The sequence below is a fragment of the Nomascus leucogenys genome, chromosome 22a (genome assembly GCF_006542625.1).
Source record: "Nomascus leucogenys isolate Asia chromosome 22a, Asia_NLE_v1, whole genome shotgun sequence".
Classification (NCBI taxonomy): domain Eukaryota; kingdom Metazoa; phylum Chordata; class Mammalia; order Primates; family Hylobatidae; genus Nomascus; species Nomascus leucogenys.
The window spans coordinates 78,874,087-78,891,323 of NC_044402.1; the positions used below are offsets into that span (position 1 = coordinate 78,874,087).

The following is a 17,237-nucleotide window of genomic DNA, read 5'->3' on the forward strand; positions in this document are numbered from 1 at the left end:
CCACTGTTGTTTGCCGCTGTCGCAGACCCGTCACTGACGCCCATCCCTCTGAATCTGGCAGGGTGTCCGCTGTGCTCCTGATCCAGCGAGGCGCCCATTGCCACTCCTGATCGAGCTAAAGGCTTGCCATTGTTCCTGCATGGCTAAGTGTCTGGGTTCATTCTAATTGAGCTGAACACTAGTCACTGGGTTCCACGGTTCTCTTCCGTGACCCATGACTTCTAATAGAGCTATAATACTCACCGCATGGCCCAAGATTCCATTCCTTGGAATCTGTGAGGCCAAGAACCCCAGGTCAGAGAACAGGAGGCTTGCTACCATCTTGGAAGTGGCCCGCCGCCATTTTGGAAGTGGCCCACCACCTTCTTGGGAGCTCTGGGAGCAAGGACCCCCAGTAACATTTTGGCGACCACAAAGGGACCTCCAAGGCGAAATGAAACTGTAAAACTACAAATGGTTCTTCAAATGGAGCCCCAGATGCAGTCCATGACTAAGATCCACCGCAGACCCCTGGACTGGCCTGCTAGCCCATGCTACGATGTTAATGACATCGAAGGCACCCCTCCCAAGGAAATCTCAACTGCACAACCCCTCCTATGCCCCAATTCAGCAGGAAGCAGTTAGAGTGGTCATCGGCCAACCTCCCCAACAGCACTTGGGTTTTCCTGTTGAGAGTGGGGACTGAGAGACAGGACTAGCTGGATTTCCTAGGCCGACTAAGAATCCCTAAGCCTAGTTGGGAAGGTGACCACATCCACCTTTAAACATGGGGCTTGCAACTTAGCTCACACCCAACCAATCAGAGAGCTCACTAAAATGCTAATTAGGCAAAAACAGGAGGTAAAGAAATAGCCAATCATCTATTGCCTGAGAGCACAGCGGGAGGGACAAGGATCAGGATATAAACCCAGGCATTCGAACAGTTGGGCAACGGCAACCCCCTTTGGGTCCCCTCCTTGTATGGGAGCTCTGTTTTCACTCTATTTCACGCTATTAAATCTTGCAACTGCAAAAAAAAAAAAAAAAAAAAAAAAAAAAATTCTAGAACTCAGAATGTAGTCACAGCACTCAATGCCACATATATGCATATGAAGGCATAAGGCAATCATGCAGATATGAACTACTTGTACACTGTATTGTATGTAGAATTATAAATTTATTTTCAATTATGTAAATACAAGTTTTAGAATGAATCATCTTATTCATGTGGCATTATCTGTCATTTTTTAAAAACAAGTTTAAAAGCACTTTGTATGATAATGGGACAAAAAAATTAGAATTACAAAGTTTAGATTATAGAGTGACTTCTTAATATGGATACAGAAAATTGAAACAGGTTCCAAACCAAAATAAAGAATATTGAGTTACTTAGTTTACTTCAATGGAGCAGGTTTTTCTGAGGGAAGGCGATGAAAGACTAAACGATTAAGCACGTGAGAAAGTGTTAGAAAATTGAGCATAGAAATGAAGAAATATTGGGAGGATGGAAAAGATAGTACAGATTCTTGTTTTATGAGGTGTCAAATTAGGTGCTAGCCGTATGTATTATTGACTAATCTCATGGTTGTGCTACCCCTATGTATACTTTTGTTTGTTTTTGTACGTACTCATCTGAAAGCCCTCTATTTTTAAATAGAATTTTTGATAGTGTAAAGAAGTTAAAGGATGAACAATGGTTTGGAAAGAGCAAGTTTCAGAAGGTAGAAAAAACTTCACTTGTTTGGAACTCAATTATTTTGAACAGAGCTATTTATTGTCTGACCATACTTTCCTATATATGCAGTGTAGTAGTCCGTTTTCACACTGCTATAAAGAACTGCCCCAGACTGGGTAATCTGTAAAGGAAAGAGGTTAAATTGACTCATGGTTCCCCATGGCTGGGGAGGCCTCAGGAAGCTTACAATCATGGTGGAAGGCGGGGAAGCAAGGACCTTCTTCACAAGGTGGCAGGCGGGAGAATGAATGCAAGAACTACCAAACACTTATAAAACCATCAGATTGCATGAGAACAGCACGGGGAAAACCACCCCCCATGATTCACTTACCTCCATCTGGTCTCTCCATTGACATGTGGGGATTATGGAAATTATGGGGATTATAATTTCAAGATGAGATTTGGGTGTGGACACAAAGCCTAACCATACCATGCAGTATGCAAAATCTATGTTCTGATAGGCATGTGCCCTCTCTTTGGTACCAACGTGATCTCCTACAGCATCTCTTATGTACTATTCTCAAGTCATATGATATCATAACTTGACCATGACACAAAATTGCCATGGCACTGTGTATCCTCCTTTGTTTGGCACATTTATCAAAATTTGACAGCATACCAATTTGTAATGATCATTCATCATTAATGACAAGAATGATGGGAAATGAGGTGACATAAGGAAAGAGATAACTAGAGAAAGGGAACGAAAACTAAGAAATTTCATGGCATCAATTTAAAACTATCAAGACAAAAGCTTGGGGTGGCAGACATCTTATAAAGGTTTACAAGAGGGAAGAGGAGTTCCACATTTACAATAATGTCTGAAGGAATACAAAAGCCAGGCAGTACAGTCTTTGTGCTTGCTCTAAGAGGCAAAAAGTCTTTGGTTTGATCAAATATCTTTAAACACTCCCCACTGGAAAATACCCAAGGCTAGAAGCTTACACGAAAAAGTATAGTGACTCTGTTGCATTCTTTGTGGAACAGAGATATACAACTATCTTCCTGCACATATACCAAAGGAAGACTCTTCAGTTCTAGGATTTTTATATCCTCTTCATAATGTTATAAAATGTATAAACAAGTGAAATGCTAATTCCTGGGTCCTTACTGGATATGTTAAAAATATGAGGCACTTTAACTTTTAAAATACAAAAAAACTGGATATTAACATGCTGGTAAGTTAAAGTTGGGAAAAGCTTGCAGTTTTTGACATACTATACATGCCCTCCTACATCCTGAAAGGGGAAAAAACGCCCACTGGGACACAGAGGTCTGTTTCATGGTGCTATAATTCTTGTTTACAGAATAAAGCAATAGGAAACACAATCATACCGTTTATACAAGTTAAGTTTGCAAAACGGCCTCACATTTATTATACCAAAATCAATGTATTGGGGAGATCAAAATATCTTCTTATAGGGGAAAAATAGAAAATACAACTTGGAGAAAAGTGACTTTGTTTTATACATAAAGTACAGTAAATAGCTAAAAAAAAGTAGAAATACAAATATGCTACAGTTCATCGTGTTGGTATACATTGTATTCCTTGGGAGAAATGAAGCCATCACCATCATGGTCATTCTTCTTAAAAATATCTTCTAAAACTGCATCCTGATATGACTTGTCACGTGGCTTCTCATCTTTTTCAAATTCCCTTTGCAAGTAGAGGTTTATCTGGAAGGCCAAAATAACATTCCTTTAATTAAAAGGTATCACAGTAAATTTCCAGTAACTTTGAGGAATATTTATAATAATGAAACTCATGTGCAAGATTACTTATAGTAAACGATACAACAGTATGAAAAGCTATTTGAGGTTGTATTTTTCTTACTCTTTGAAGCAATGTTTTGGAGAGAAACAGGTCTTCAAATTAGTTTTCCCTAAGATGATAGATGGTTAGTGGTACATACTCAAAGATTAATATTTAAACTGAATTTTGTTGAAACTAAATGCTTTCTAATAATCCATGCTGTTCATATTATCAAAGGAAAATCACGCATGACTGCCACTAGTGAAAGAAACCCAACTGGCATTTCTATAATCTCTAAAACTAATGAATATTTTGTATAATCAATAAAACACAACCATGGGATTTGAAATAAAATTTAGTATTTTAAGTTTTTCTATGCTTCTATAGCTGTCCTCCAAATCTACATAACTATAATAATCTCTTTAATAATGTCAAATAAACAAAGGAATCCTTAAGTATTCACTAATTATATAACATTTCTATATGCAAACACACATTAAAAGTATTGTCCAATATAGTAGCCACTAGCCACATGTGACTAACGAGCACTTGAAACATGGCTAGATCAAAATGAGATATGTTACTATAAATATAAAATATATAACAAATTTTGAAGACTTCAAAAAGTTATCTCATTGATAACTTTTACATCGATCTCATATTGAAATGGCAATATTATAGATATATTGAGTGAAGATATAACATTAAAATTAATTTCACCTATATTTTTACTTTTTAAGATGTGACTATAAAAATTTTAAAATTATATGTATAACTCAATTATATTTCCATTGGAAAGCACTAATTCTTATAATAACTAAAGAAAGCAATGCACAATCATCTGGAAGTAATGTTCAGTGAGGCTGGCATTATAGAGGCAAGTGTATTTTTGAAAGCTAGAGTTTGAGAGGTTTTTAGCAATACATATTCCAGGGTCAACCCATTGCAAGTTGACTTTATTTTAGAGCAATCAGTGGACCTTAATGAAGGATACATCAACTGTTCTCAAATGGGACTTTGGTCCTACATGAGGGAGACACATTTTTTACTTCCAGCCAAAGCTTAGCAATCCTATGTAGGGGTAAACAATTTTTAAGTAAGTCAATTTATTTTTACATAACCAATATTGCTGATGCTTAAACTCGACTCCTTTTCCAGTACACTAGTATAGAGGTACAAAAAGACAGTGGGTAAGAATATGAACTTAATTTTGCTAGTAATGGGTTCCACACTATTTTCACTTTTTAATTTAATAAATACTGTATTTCCCCTATCCTTCCCATCTTTATTAATATTAAAGAAATAGTTGCACTTTGGGAGGCCGAGGCGGGTGGATCACGAGGTCAGGAGATCGAGACCATCCTAACACAGTGAAACCCCCTCTCTACTAAAAATACAAAAAATTAGCTGGGCATCGTGGCGGGCACCTGTAGTCCCAGCTACTAGGGAGGCTGAGGCAGGAGAATGGCACGAACCTGGGAGGTGGAGCTTGCAGTGAGATGAGATTGTGCCACTGCACTCCAGCCTGGGCGACACAGCAAGCCTCCATCTCAAAAAAAAAAAAAAAAGAAATAGTTTTTCTTTTTCTTTTTTAAATGTTCCTTCCTGTACACTGATGAAATAGTTTACTTAATCTTTCTGACAATGAATACAGTTTTTTTTTGTTTTTGTTTTTTTTAGTTCATGTTTCTAATTCAGGCTTTGCCTTGGATTTGCTGTGTGGTCTTGTGCAAATTAACCTCTGTGAACCTCAGTTTTGTCACCTGTAAAAGGAGATAAGTAAGTATCTATATTGTAGGATTGATGTGAAGATTAGAATAATGATTATGGTCATGAATAAAAGACAGCTATTGTTATTCAAGTTAGTGAAAATCACTCTTGTCCATCTGGTGATAAAACAGCTGGTATCACATAGATATCTGGGGAAATTGTAGATAAGTAGATTACTATTTTGGATTTTCTCTATTCTTATTTTCCAGAAAAGAACTTAAGATCATCTAATGTCTTACTGAGGAGTATTCATACTGCAGAATGTGGCTCTTGGTGTGCCTGTGATAATGAGTGGTCTGTGTGCATAGGCTGAGCTCTTGGGTACTATGCGAATTCATCTGCAGCTGCTATTCACTCTAAAAAAGGGTGATAAGGAGTCAATAGAGAAGTGATAAGGAGTCAATAGAGAAGTACACTTTGGGAACCATTTGCTACCCCGGTAACTGCCCTTCTTAAGAACAGGACATGTTCCCTTCTCCTTCTTCCACTGTTGGCCAACCAAGATGCTTGAAGGGAAAGTCATTACTAATATCCTGGTGTAAGAAATTGAACTGGGTGAGGAAAGGATTGGAGAGAGAGATGAAAAAGAAACAGAGAAAAAGACTTATTTTTATTACTTGAAATCAACCTAGTTAGCTTTTACTACTCACTTATGTGGTAGAGTTATGCATTTTTAAATGTCTCCTAACTAGTTAAGAGGGGAGACAGCTGGTTTACTAATTTTAAGCAAGAGTATCGTCAGTGGGACTAAGTAAGACATTAGACTTCAATAAATAGTATTAGACTTGAAACATTCATGATTTTCTCTGAAAGAAGCAGTGTAGGCCCAAAGTTAAAAATATAGTAGTGGGCCGGGCATGGTGGTTCACACCTGTAATCCCAGCACTTTGGGAGGCTGAAGAAGGAGAATCACTTGAGGCCAGGAGTTCAAGACTAGCCTGGGCAATGTAGTGAGACTCCATCTCTAAAAAAAAAAAGAAAAATTAGCTGGGTATGGTGGCATGCTGGGGAGATCGCTTGAGCCCAGGGGTTTAAGGGTGCAGTGAGCTATGATCACTCCACTGCACCCTGGCATGGGCAACAGAGCAAGACCCTGTCTCTAAGAAAAATTTTAAAAATTAAAATGTGAGAACAGTCATGAAGCCAGATTGCCCACGTTTTGCCCCTTACTACTGTGTGATTTTTGGCTAGTTAACCTGATTATTATTTTCCCCATCTAAAAGCGGAGATGACGACAATAGTGTCTGCTCCATAAACTACCATGAAGATTAGGTAAGTTCACATACTTATGTGCTTATAAATAGTACCTGGTACTAAAAGTACAAAATAAATGTTATCTATTATTATCTTTTTTTTTTTTTTTTTTGGAGACAAGTTCTCAGTCTATCTTCCAGGCTGGAGTGCAGTGGCATGATCACAGCTCACTGCAGCCCCAACCTCCTGGGCTCAAGCGATTCTCCCACCTCAGCCTCCTGAGTAGCTGGGACCACAGGTATGCACTACCATGCCTGGCTAATTTATTAAATTTTTTGTAGAGACGGGGGGTCTCCCTATGTTGCCCAGGCTGGTCTTGAACTCCTGGGCTCAAGCAATCCTCCCACCTCGGCCTCTCGAAGTGTTGAGATTATAGGCATGAGCCACATGCCCAGCCCAATTATCATTATTACTACAAGATCTTTATTACAAGACTGAGATACAGAAGCTAGTTGGCTGAACTTCTGGCTCCTGTTTACCAACTTTCTAGCCCACTCAATTCAGACCCTTGCTAGCTCTTTTCATCATCCTATGAGGCATGAATTATTTGCCCTGTTGCAAATTCTTACAGTGCTGTCTGAAAAAGAGATATGCTAGTGTAATCTAGAAACTGGAAGAGCACTGTAGAGACAATTCGGGATTTTAATGACTCTCTTGCAGGGAGAAAGGCAATTGAACAGGATGACTCACAAGGTTTATACTGAAAAAGCTTAGAGCTTTTTCTAAGTGCTTAGATTACTTTTTAGTGACCAGCTCTATAAAAGCAGTAATCAGAGCCCACTAGCTAGACCTAAAAAGTAATAGTTGTAACACAGATGTATTTAAACTGTGATAAAAAAATTAGACTATACACATGAAATTGGTTTGAATTACCTCGGCTTTAGAGAGTTGCCTGTCATTGTCCGTGTCTATCTGTTTAAATGTCTCAATGCTCCGTGGTCCTTTGGTCACAGCATAAAGTTCAATCTCAAAAATCAATGTAGCATCAGGTGGAATCTTGCCTTCTGCTAAGGGTATAAATTTTGACAGTTTAACTTATGTAAATATATAGTTCTATTCATGAACTGCCATAACCATATTATATTATTTCATGTTGATAAGAATTGCTATCTGAATACTCACAATTTTTAATTTTTTCTCATCTTTTATAACTCTTTTCAGCTTTTCAATAGTTTTTTTTTCTCTTTTTTTATAAATTTTTTTTAGGAATATTTTTTCCGTATGTTTCTATACCAAGTCAATTCAAAAGACCTATGGGACCACTATTTCTTGATTAAGTAAAAATCATAAACTTTTTATTAATACAGGGATATGACCCTCCATATCTGTGGGTTCTGTCTCTGTGGATTCAACCAGTCTTGGCTTGAAAATGTTCATACAAAAAAAGGATAGTTGTTTGTGTAATAAACATGTACAGACTTTTTTCTTGTCATTATTCCCTAACCAATACAATACAACAATCTTTTACATAACATTTACATTGTATTAGATATTATAAGTAATCTAGAGATAATTTAAAGTACACTAAAGTTGTCCAGAGGTTATATGCAAATGTGATGCCATTTTATATCAGGGGCTTGAGCTTCGGTGGATTTTGGAATCCATGAGAAGGTCTTGGAACCAATCTCTAACAGGTACTGAGAGACAACTGTACTCTCCTATCATCAATACAGAAGAGAGGTGGCACAGAGAAGAAATGCATGGGCAGAAAAATTTCAAAGCATAGATGAGTAATCTTTTAGAAAGTGATTTTGTGTAGTTATTTGGAAGCATAAATAAAACATAAGTATCAATATATTTGTCTTTCAAATTTTTTATAGACATTAAAAAATAAGTGCAATGATAGAAAAATCCAGTAACAGGCTGGGCACGGTGGCTCACACGTGCAATTCCAGCACTCTGGGAGACCGAGACAGGAGGATCACTTGAGCCCAGGAGTTTGAGACCAAACTGGGCAACATAGTGAGACCCTGTCTCTATTAAAAAAAAAAGAATTAAAAATAAAAGAAAAATTCAGTAACAATTTTACAAAGAAATTGTACACATTTTTAAGCATTAAGTTGAATACCTCTTTTTATTTTTATTTTTTTTTTTGAGACGGTGTCTCTGTTTCCCAGGCTGGAGTGCAGTAGCGCAATCTCCGCTTACTGCAGCCTCTGCTTCTTGAGTTCAAGCCATTCTCCTACCTCAGCCTCCTGAGTACCTGGGATTACAGGTGCACACCAGGCATTGTATTATTAGTAGAGACGGGGTTTCGCAATGTTGGCCAGGCTAGTCTTGAATTCCTGACCTCAAGTGATCCGCTTGCCTTGGCCTCCCTAAGTGCCAGGATTAGAGATGTGAGCCACTGTGCCTGGCCAGAATTGCTCTCTTTAATTAAGTTAACCTATTAGCTGATGTCACAAATTTTTTTTTTTTTTTTAGACAAGAATCTTCCTCTGTCACCCAGGCTAGAGTGCAATGGCGCGATCTTGGCTCACTGTAACCTCTGCCTCCCAGGTTCAAGCAATTCTGCCTCAGCCTCCTGAGTAGCTGGGATTACAGGCGCCCACCACCAATCCTGGCTAATTTTTTATATTTTATCAATAGAGATGGGGTTTCACCATGTTGGCCAGCTGGTCTCAAACTCCTGACCTCAAAGGATCCACCCGCCTTGGCCTCCCAAAGTGCTGGGATTACAGGCGTGAGTCACCGTGCCAGGCCATGATGTCACAGGTGATTTTAATAAGCGATGGGTTATTTCAGATAAATATGTCATAACAATGACCTGCAGAAATGACTTGCTAAGGGGCAGCGGGTAGCTTGTGTCATCAGTATATTGCCAGTGTCCTACACAGTGCCTGATCTACTACAGGCAGTCCAATATTTGCCAAATGAATGACCCATATCATTTATTTTTAAAATGTTTGTCCTTGGAAGGAAACAGCAATTTCTTTAATAAAAAAGTGAAGCATTCTAGCTAAAGTCTTTATATAGTCTGAAGAGAAAAGAGTTTGTGAGTTATAGCCAAAAGGAGTAGCAGATTAGTAGTTTTCAAAGAGAAAACATAGAAAGATCTACCCATGCATCATATGACTAACATAAAAGTCCTAACCTAATGCACCACGTATTACCTGACTTCAGAGTAGAAGAGCTAGAGATTGAGTCAATGATCGTTTTATAAAACCCATTCCTATTTTTTCCAGTTATAATCTCCTTATGACAGAAAAACAATTACTCCTGAAAATAATTCAAGGCAAATTCAAAACACAAATTCAAATTTCTTTTTTTCTTTTTTTGAGACAGAATCTGCTCTGTTGCCCAGGCTGTAGTGCAGTGTCGCGATCTTGGCTCACTGCAACCTCCACCTCCCGAGTTCAAGTGATTCTCGTGTCTCAGCCTCCCAAGTAGCTGGGATTACAGGTACGCACCACCACACTCAGCTATTTTTTGCATTTTTAGTAGATACGGGGTTTCACTATGTTGGCCAGGCTGGTCTTGAACTCCTGGCCTCAGGTGATCCACCTACCTCAGCCTCCCAAAGTGCTAGGATTACAGCTATACGTCACTGCACCCAGCCCAAAACATGAATTTCTTAAGAAAAAACATCGTAGGTACATATGCAGTTTTTGAACAATTTTGCTATAAACATAGAAAGTATTGGCCAGGCGCAGTGGATTATACCACTTTTTTTTTTTACACAAGAATCTTCCTCTGTCACCCAGGCTAGAGTGCAATGGCACGATCTCGGCTCACCGTAACCTCTGCCTCCCAGGTTCAAGCAATTCTCATTTGGCTTATGCCACTGCACCTGGCCAGGAGTGCGAGACCAGCCTGGCTGGCCAGGAGTTCGAGACCAGCCTGGCCAACATGGTAAAACCCCGTCTCTACTAAAAATACAAAAATTAGCCAGGCATGGTGGCGTGCGCCTGTAATCCCAGCTCCTTGGAGGCTGAGGCAGGAGAACAGCTTGAACCCGGGAGGTGGAGGCTGCAGTGAGCCAAGATCAATCACACCACTGCACTCCAGTCTGGGCGACAGAGTAAGACTCCATCTCAAAAAAAAAAGAAAAGGATATATTGCCAATTACCTCTTTTTCTTGTTTTTTTTTTAAAAAAACACTAAAGTATAAAAAAGAGGAAAATATGCATTTGCTACGGAATTACTTATATTTAGAGAAGCAGATCAAAGAAATAGGAGTTAAGATAAAGAATATATACATACCGCATATATTGTTATTTAAGCACTAACAAGTCACATGCATTTCAAGACATGCAGGGTTGTTCTGTGACATGAGACAAGGATATTTTGCAGAAGAAAGACTTCTTCAAGTACTACCTAAAATAAAGTTATAGCTAATGTTAGGTTTTAATAACAACTTACTTTTAAATGCTTATTTAATCAAGAGGTTGTTTGTTAAACAGTTACTTAAGGTCTACACTGCAACTTTTAAAATAATGTAATCCAAGGTATTGTAATGCAGGCAAGGTCAGTATTAACTATGGTCCAATTAACATGCTTTTGTTTGGGCCTCAGTTTCTTTACCTGTAAAATGAGGGTGCTGGTGGTATTACTAGCGAGATTAATCACTTTAATGCTTGTTAGAGGTACCTCCAATTGAATATGAACTTGTTTCATGTCAAACTTCTATATCTCTGCAGCAAGTTTCTGATTTATTAAGAGCTTAGGCAGCCTGGGTAGTCATTCATATCTAAGCATAAATTAGTTTATGAAAAGGATAAGCTAAGTGGTCCTTTGCCTGATGGTGGTGAACCCTGGATGAGCACCTGATGATGACAGATGTGTGTGCTCTAGGCAGATAGGAGAGTGGGTGCTCTAGTGGTAGGCAGAATGTGGAGGCGTCTGAAGACACAACACAAGTCAGAAAGGAAAACTTTGAAAATGAGAAAGAGACTGAAAGGCAAACTCTGCCTCCAACATTTTGCCTAGAAGTGGCCTCAACTTTTGACATTTTTAGCACAAGTATTGCATTTGACTTAATTTAATTTCAATTTTCCTTCTCTTTCTCCTAGGTTCCTATACAAATAAAAACAGGATATGTAAATTATGGTACCATGGGAGCTGTTCTGATGGGATCAAATTATTGGCAAAAAGCATTAAAAATAAAGCTGAAGTTATCTGGAAATTGTCTCTTTAGGAGTTTTAAGCCTGACTGGGTCTGACTCGAAGCACTGACACCCCCCTACCACCTGCCAATCCAATGTGGGGTACTGATGCCCCCGATTTTGCTGGAAAGAACTCTTAATGACTAAGACAACTGCCTCAAAGAAGGCATGCCACTTCCATGAAATATTTGGAAGCAATGCCAATATCTCATTGTGGAAAATTAATCTTTACTATTTCAAACAGGTGGAGTTAGCAGTGGCTCTAAATAGGGTAAGGAGGCAAAGATTCTTTCTGTGTAGCCTTCAAGCAGCAACACGGAGCAAGAACCGAACTAAGGATGCAAGGTGCAGCCTGTCAGGCTGCCCATCCTCCTGCCTGCTTTAAAAATTTTCTTCTCTGTTCTGCTACACTCAATTTTTGTAATTTAAAAATTTAATTTTGGAAAAATTAATACATGCCCTATAAAACTTTCAAATGGTACCAAATGTTAGAGTGAAAAGAAATCTTCTCATCCTTGACCCTGAGGCCTCCTTCCCAGGAACACTTAATGTCATCAGATGACTGCATATTCTTCCAGATGTATTCTGTGTAGGTACATGCATATGTGAAACTCCTCCTCTGAAATGCAAGCTCATAGAGGATTGGGAGTAGTGTCTACTTTGGTCACTGCTTTATGCCCAGTGCCTAGAACAAAGCCTGGCACTGATGCTCAATATATATCCCAAAAGTGGAATATAGTCTAGTCCACTTTTTTTTTTTTTGAGCCAGGGTCTTGCTGGGTTGCCCAGGTTGGAGTGCAGTGGCACAATCACAGCTCACCACAGCCTCGACCTCCCAGGCTCAAGGGATCCTCCCATCTCAGCCCCCTGAGTAGTTGGGACCACAGGCGGATACCACCACGCCTGGCTAACTTTTTAATTTTCTGTAGAGATTGGGTCTCCCTACATTGTCCAGGCTGCTTTCAGACTCCTGGGCTCAAGTGATCCTCCCACCTTAGCCTCTCAAAGTGCTGGGATTATAGGCATGAAGCCACCATGCCTGGCCTCCACTTTATTTTTAACATATTAATAAGTATAGCTCTACTTCATTCTTTTTACTGGTTACACAGTAATTCATTGTATAGATATACCGTAATTTATTTAACTAATTTCCTATTGATGGATAGGTAGATGGTTTCCAACCGTTTGCTACCCTCCCACCCAAAAATGCCTGCAGTGAATGCTCTTTTACATATACCTTTGTGCGCATTCCTGGAAATGGAACTATTGGATAAGAAGGCACGTGCATTTTCACTTTTTTTTTTTTAGATGGAGTCTTGCTCTGTTGCCCAGGCTGGAGTGCAGTGGCACAATCTCGGCTCACTGCAACCTCTGCCTCCTGGGTTCAAGCGATTCTCCTGCCTGAGCCTCCCAAGTAGCTGGGATTACGGGCACACTCTACCACACCCAGCTAATTTTTGTATTTTTAGTGGAGACGGGGTTTCACCATGTTGGCCAGACTGGTCTTGAACTCCGACCTGAAGTGATCTGCCCACCTCAGCCTCCCAAAGTGCTGGAATTACAGGTGTGAGTCACCACACCCGGCCCTGCATTTTCACTTTTGATAACAATTGTTAGAGAAGTTGAATGATTTCCATTCCCAGCAATAATGCTGGTTTTTCCATGCTTTTGCCAAGTTGTTTTGTCTTTGCTAATCTGATGAGTGAAATATGATGCCTCATTTTAAATTTCTCTTTAATTATGAATAAAATTAAGTATTCTCATAGACTTAAAGGCCATTTGTAGTTTTTTGTTAGTGGGTGTTTATTTATGAATTTGGCCCATGTCTAGGGATATGTCATTTTCATTATTGGTTAGCAAGTCTTCATACATGTTACAAACATTTTTCCCATTTATTTGCTTTACCTAGGTTTTCAGATCTTTTTGCTCTAGGATTTTTAAAATGGCAAGATATTGAAAGAATAAGATCATTTCTTGCACATTTGAAGACTTGTCTTGTATTGGGGTAATAATGACTGACAGCTTATTATATCTCAGATGTTCCTTTCACAATGTGCCCGTCCTGTCCTTTTACTCCAAACCCACATGTTCCAGTTTCTGAGTTTTATGAATTTAACTTTGATACTGCTTACCAAAGATCTGTGCTATAAATATTTATGTAATAATAACATATGCTGAAAACAAATAAAAATGCTTAAGGTAGAGCTTATAGAATATATATAATCATCATGACTGTTGCCACAATGTAGAAGAAAGAACTCTGGCCAGAGATCTATATTCAAACAATGTCATATTACCCTTATAAGCAAAAGAGGGGACTGGACTGAACTAGATAGAGCTTAAGGTCATTGGGCTCTACCATTCTCTTTATTTCATCTATCATTTTTTATTTCACTTTTTTTGTTTTTAATTGTGGTAAAATACACATAACATAAAATTTACCATCATAACAATTTTCAAGTGTCTTGTTCAGTAAAGTACGCTTACGCTACCATGCAATCAATCTCCAGAACTCTTCATCTGGCAAAACTGAAACTCCATACCCATTGGTCAACAATTCCCCTTTTCCCTCTCACTTCAGCCTCTAGCAATCACCCTTCTACTTTGTCTCTATTAATTTGACTACTCCAGGTACCTCATATAAGTGGAATTATACAGTATTTGTCTTTTTGTGACTGGTTTATTTCATGTAGCATAATGTCCTCAAGGCTGATACATGTTGGTGCATGTCTCAGAATTTTCTTCCTGTTTAAGGCTGAATAATATTCCTTTTTTTTTTTTTTTTTTTTTGTAGAGCAGGGTCTTGCTGTTGCTCAGGCTGGTCCTGGCCTCAAGTGATCCTACCACCTTGACCTCCCAAAGTGTTGGGATTACAGGCATGAGCCACTGTGCCTGGCTTCCATATATGCATATATTCATTTTGTTTATCTATTTCTGTATGTATGGACATGTGGCTTGCTTCCATCTCTTGTCTATTGTACATGGCTGCTATGAGCATGGCTGTACAAATATTTCTTTGACACTGTGCTTTCAATTCTTTCAGACCTATATACCCAGAAATCTATTAATCATTTTTTAAATATAACTAAAACAAGAAATTAAAATTAAACATCTTACCATAGCCTTCCTTTCCATATGCAAATGAAGGGGGTATAACTACTTTTCGCTTTTCTCCAGGGCACATATCCGTCATAGCAATGTCTAGGCCTTTTATGACTTGCCCAACACCAAGAACAAACCATTTGGGGTGGCCTTCATTTTGTGTCCGGCTATAATAAAAAACAGTACTTAAGTAAACTGATTTCAAGAAATGAAACTTGAAAATACAACTGGGCATTTAAAATTGGAGTCCTCTCTAACTATCATTCCCATATAATCACTCTTTCTAAAACCCTTAATGGGGTGTTTGACTCAAACTTCCCTATAATCACCAGAAAGAAGTATGATTTGCCCAAAGCTAATCATTAAGAGCTATCTCATTTTTTAAAATTGTTATCTTTACAAAAACTATTCAACAGTTAACTTTTTAATGGGTCTCCAGCCCCTAACTAGGTGCATGGCTTGTACATAGAACTCATTTAACTCCCCTGGGTTTGTTGTAAAAAATGATGGGGCAGGTTTAGCCTCAAAAAGTCATTTTAATAGTAATTTAAAATGGTACATTTTCTTATTAAATTCTAGTGATATAATTTATTAAATTCTTATTAAATTCTAATATTAAATTATAAAATTGTATAAATTCTTATTAAATTTCTCTATTTTATTCTAAATGGATGGAACTGTCTTTCTCAGTCCTATCTTTACAGGGTGAAGAAAAGATTCTCCCTCTGAGTAATAAGCCATCAGTTAAATCAGAGTAGGCACCAGGTGGAATGAGGGAGCAGGGCACACCAGAAGTCACCAGGGAAGTAATTGCTTTTCTTGATAGAAAGTGGCCACAATCTATAAAAATCGTGCTTCTGAAGGCCAGAATTAAATCTCTTTATTCCATGTATTCCTCCGTAAAGACTCAATGCTTCTGGCAAGGGAAAAATGTGAACATCCTTATAGGCAGAACCTTGATTTAATTCTGGAGGTCCCAAGGGTAATGGTGGTGGTTGGTGTGCGTGTGGATGTATTGTATTTTTGATAATTTATTGGAACAACATTTTCAATACTTTAAATAGAAATATTCAGTTTATTAGAGAAACACTGCCATATAATGTGATTTTTTTTTAATGAATAAAGGGCTCAACTTTTACTGTTAAAAAATAAAACCCCAACCAACCAACCAATGAGGCTTCCGCTTGGTGGAGGCAGGCAAGATTTTCTGCAACTGGACGCACGGGCAGCTCGCAGCATTTCCTACCTGCAGTAGAATTTCGAGCCGTCTTTAGCCAGGTAGCCGTCATAATGGGCATTTAGTAGGTCTCCCTTCTTGCTTGTCTTAGAGCAGTTTTCTGGACGATGCAAAACTTGTATTTTCACTTCTTCGGTGCTCTCCTCTTTCTTTTGTCTCTGAGCAGTAAAAAGTCCCCACAGATAAAAGAAAACAATGAATCTGAATAAGAAACGCATGGTTTTTGGCATCGGCTCCAGCAGAACACTGCTCTCCCTCCCGCGTGTCACTCGAGCCCCGTGGATGTCCCCTCGGCCGAGTTCCGACGCGTGGCAGGCGTTGTCCTGCGTCACAAAGGGCCGGGGCGGGGCATAGACGTGGCCCCGCCCTCTCATGGCCCCAACCCCTCCGCCTCCTGCAGCGGGCTCAGCGCGGTTAACGCTGTTTCTAGGCCCTCGGGCTGGCTGTCCTTAGTCTGTAAGATCGCACCGCACACACGCTCCGCTTCTTCTCGCTAACCCGCATATTTTACAGCCGGTTTCCTCAGGGTTCGGTGACAACATTCGCATTTTCTAAAATGAAACTGGCATAAGACGAAATAAACAGCCTGTGATGTCATAGAGTCAGGGAATATGGTTGTCATTTCTGGAAGCAAAAGGCTTCTAAGACCCCTACGGAACGAGCAGATAGATACTGGGGGGAGGGAGAGGCATGCTGGAAAAGGAGCGTAAAAAATAGGCTGGCGGTAGCTTTCTGGGTGCTTCTGGGGTGTCCTTGAAGGGCATTCTCAGGTCAGAGTCTTGCATTCAGAGGTTCCAGGCTGAGTCGCACAACCTGAAGGCCAGCGCGACGCAACGAAACTGCGGTACCGCAGCTCCTCTGCCAGGCTGCAGGCGTTTCCGTGAGCCGACCTCCACGATTCAGCGTCCTCCTCTGGCTTGCATTTCTTTCCCCCGCCACTCGGGGCCGCCCTTGATTCGAGGGCCTCTGGTAGTGCGGGGAATGTTCTTTGGACGGTTTTGTACCAATCCCATGGGATACGTAATTTTCCGCATCAGTCAAGAAAACTTGAGTATCGGGCATGTTGTCCCAATCTCACAGCTAATACGCAGCAGGGATTTGGTCAAATCTGTGTGACAACACCCCCTCACCACCAAATTTAGTATGAAAACCTTTAAAATACACAGAAAAGTTGAATTTTACAGTAAACACTCCTACACCCACCACCTAGATCCTGTCATTGAACTGTATTATATTTATTACATATCCATCCATCACTCCATCCATCAATTCGCCTTGTTTCCAAGTGAATACCCAAAGACT

At 39.4% G+C, this 17,237-nt stretch overlaps 1 protein-coding gene across 2 annotated transcripts; it reads right to left on the minus strand.

Annotated features, from left to right (window-relative positions):
- Nucleotides 1-1,139: 1,139 nt before the first annotated feature.
- On the minus strand, nt 1,140-16,284 carry FKBP7 (FKBP prolyl isomerase 7). Of its 2 annotated transcripts, none has more exons than XM_003253783.4 (4): nt 15,945-16,284; nt 14,714-14,865; nt 7,365-7,498; nt 1,140-3,391 (listed from the first exon to the last, which is right to left on the minus strand). In XM_003253783.4, exons 1-4 carry the CDS (start codon nt 16,163-16,165, stop codon nt 3,230-3,232), a joined length of 669 nt encoding a protein of 222 aa, XP_003253831.3. In that variant the 5' UTR covers nt 16,166-16,284; the 3' UTR covers nt 1,140-3,229. The 2 variants fall into 2 exon arrangements, with proteins under 2 accessions (XP_003253831.3, XP_012357265.2); XM_012501811.2 differs by having other exon boundaries at nt 7,365-7,495; nt 15,945-16,261.
- Between the last annotated feature and the right edge of the window lie 953 nt (nt 16,285-17,237).

What these genes read in the sequence shown, in the direction of transcription:
- FKBP7 (XM_003253783.4), bottom strand. Translation starts at nt 16,165, where the DNA reads ATGCCAAAAACCATGCGTTTCTTATTCAGATTCATTGTTTTCTTTTAT. An exon ending in GGCTCGAAATTCTACTGCAG is followed by an intron (nt 14,866 to 15,944) that starts GTAGGAAATGCT and finishes TTTTTATTATAG; the next exon opens with CCGGACACAAAATGAAGGCC. An exon ending in GGCAACTCTCTAAAGCCGAG is followed by an intron (nt 3,392 to 7,364) that starts GTAATTCAAACC and finishes TTGGCCTTCCAG; the next exon opens with ATAAACCTCTACTTGCAAAG.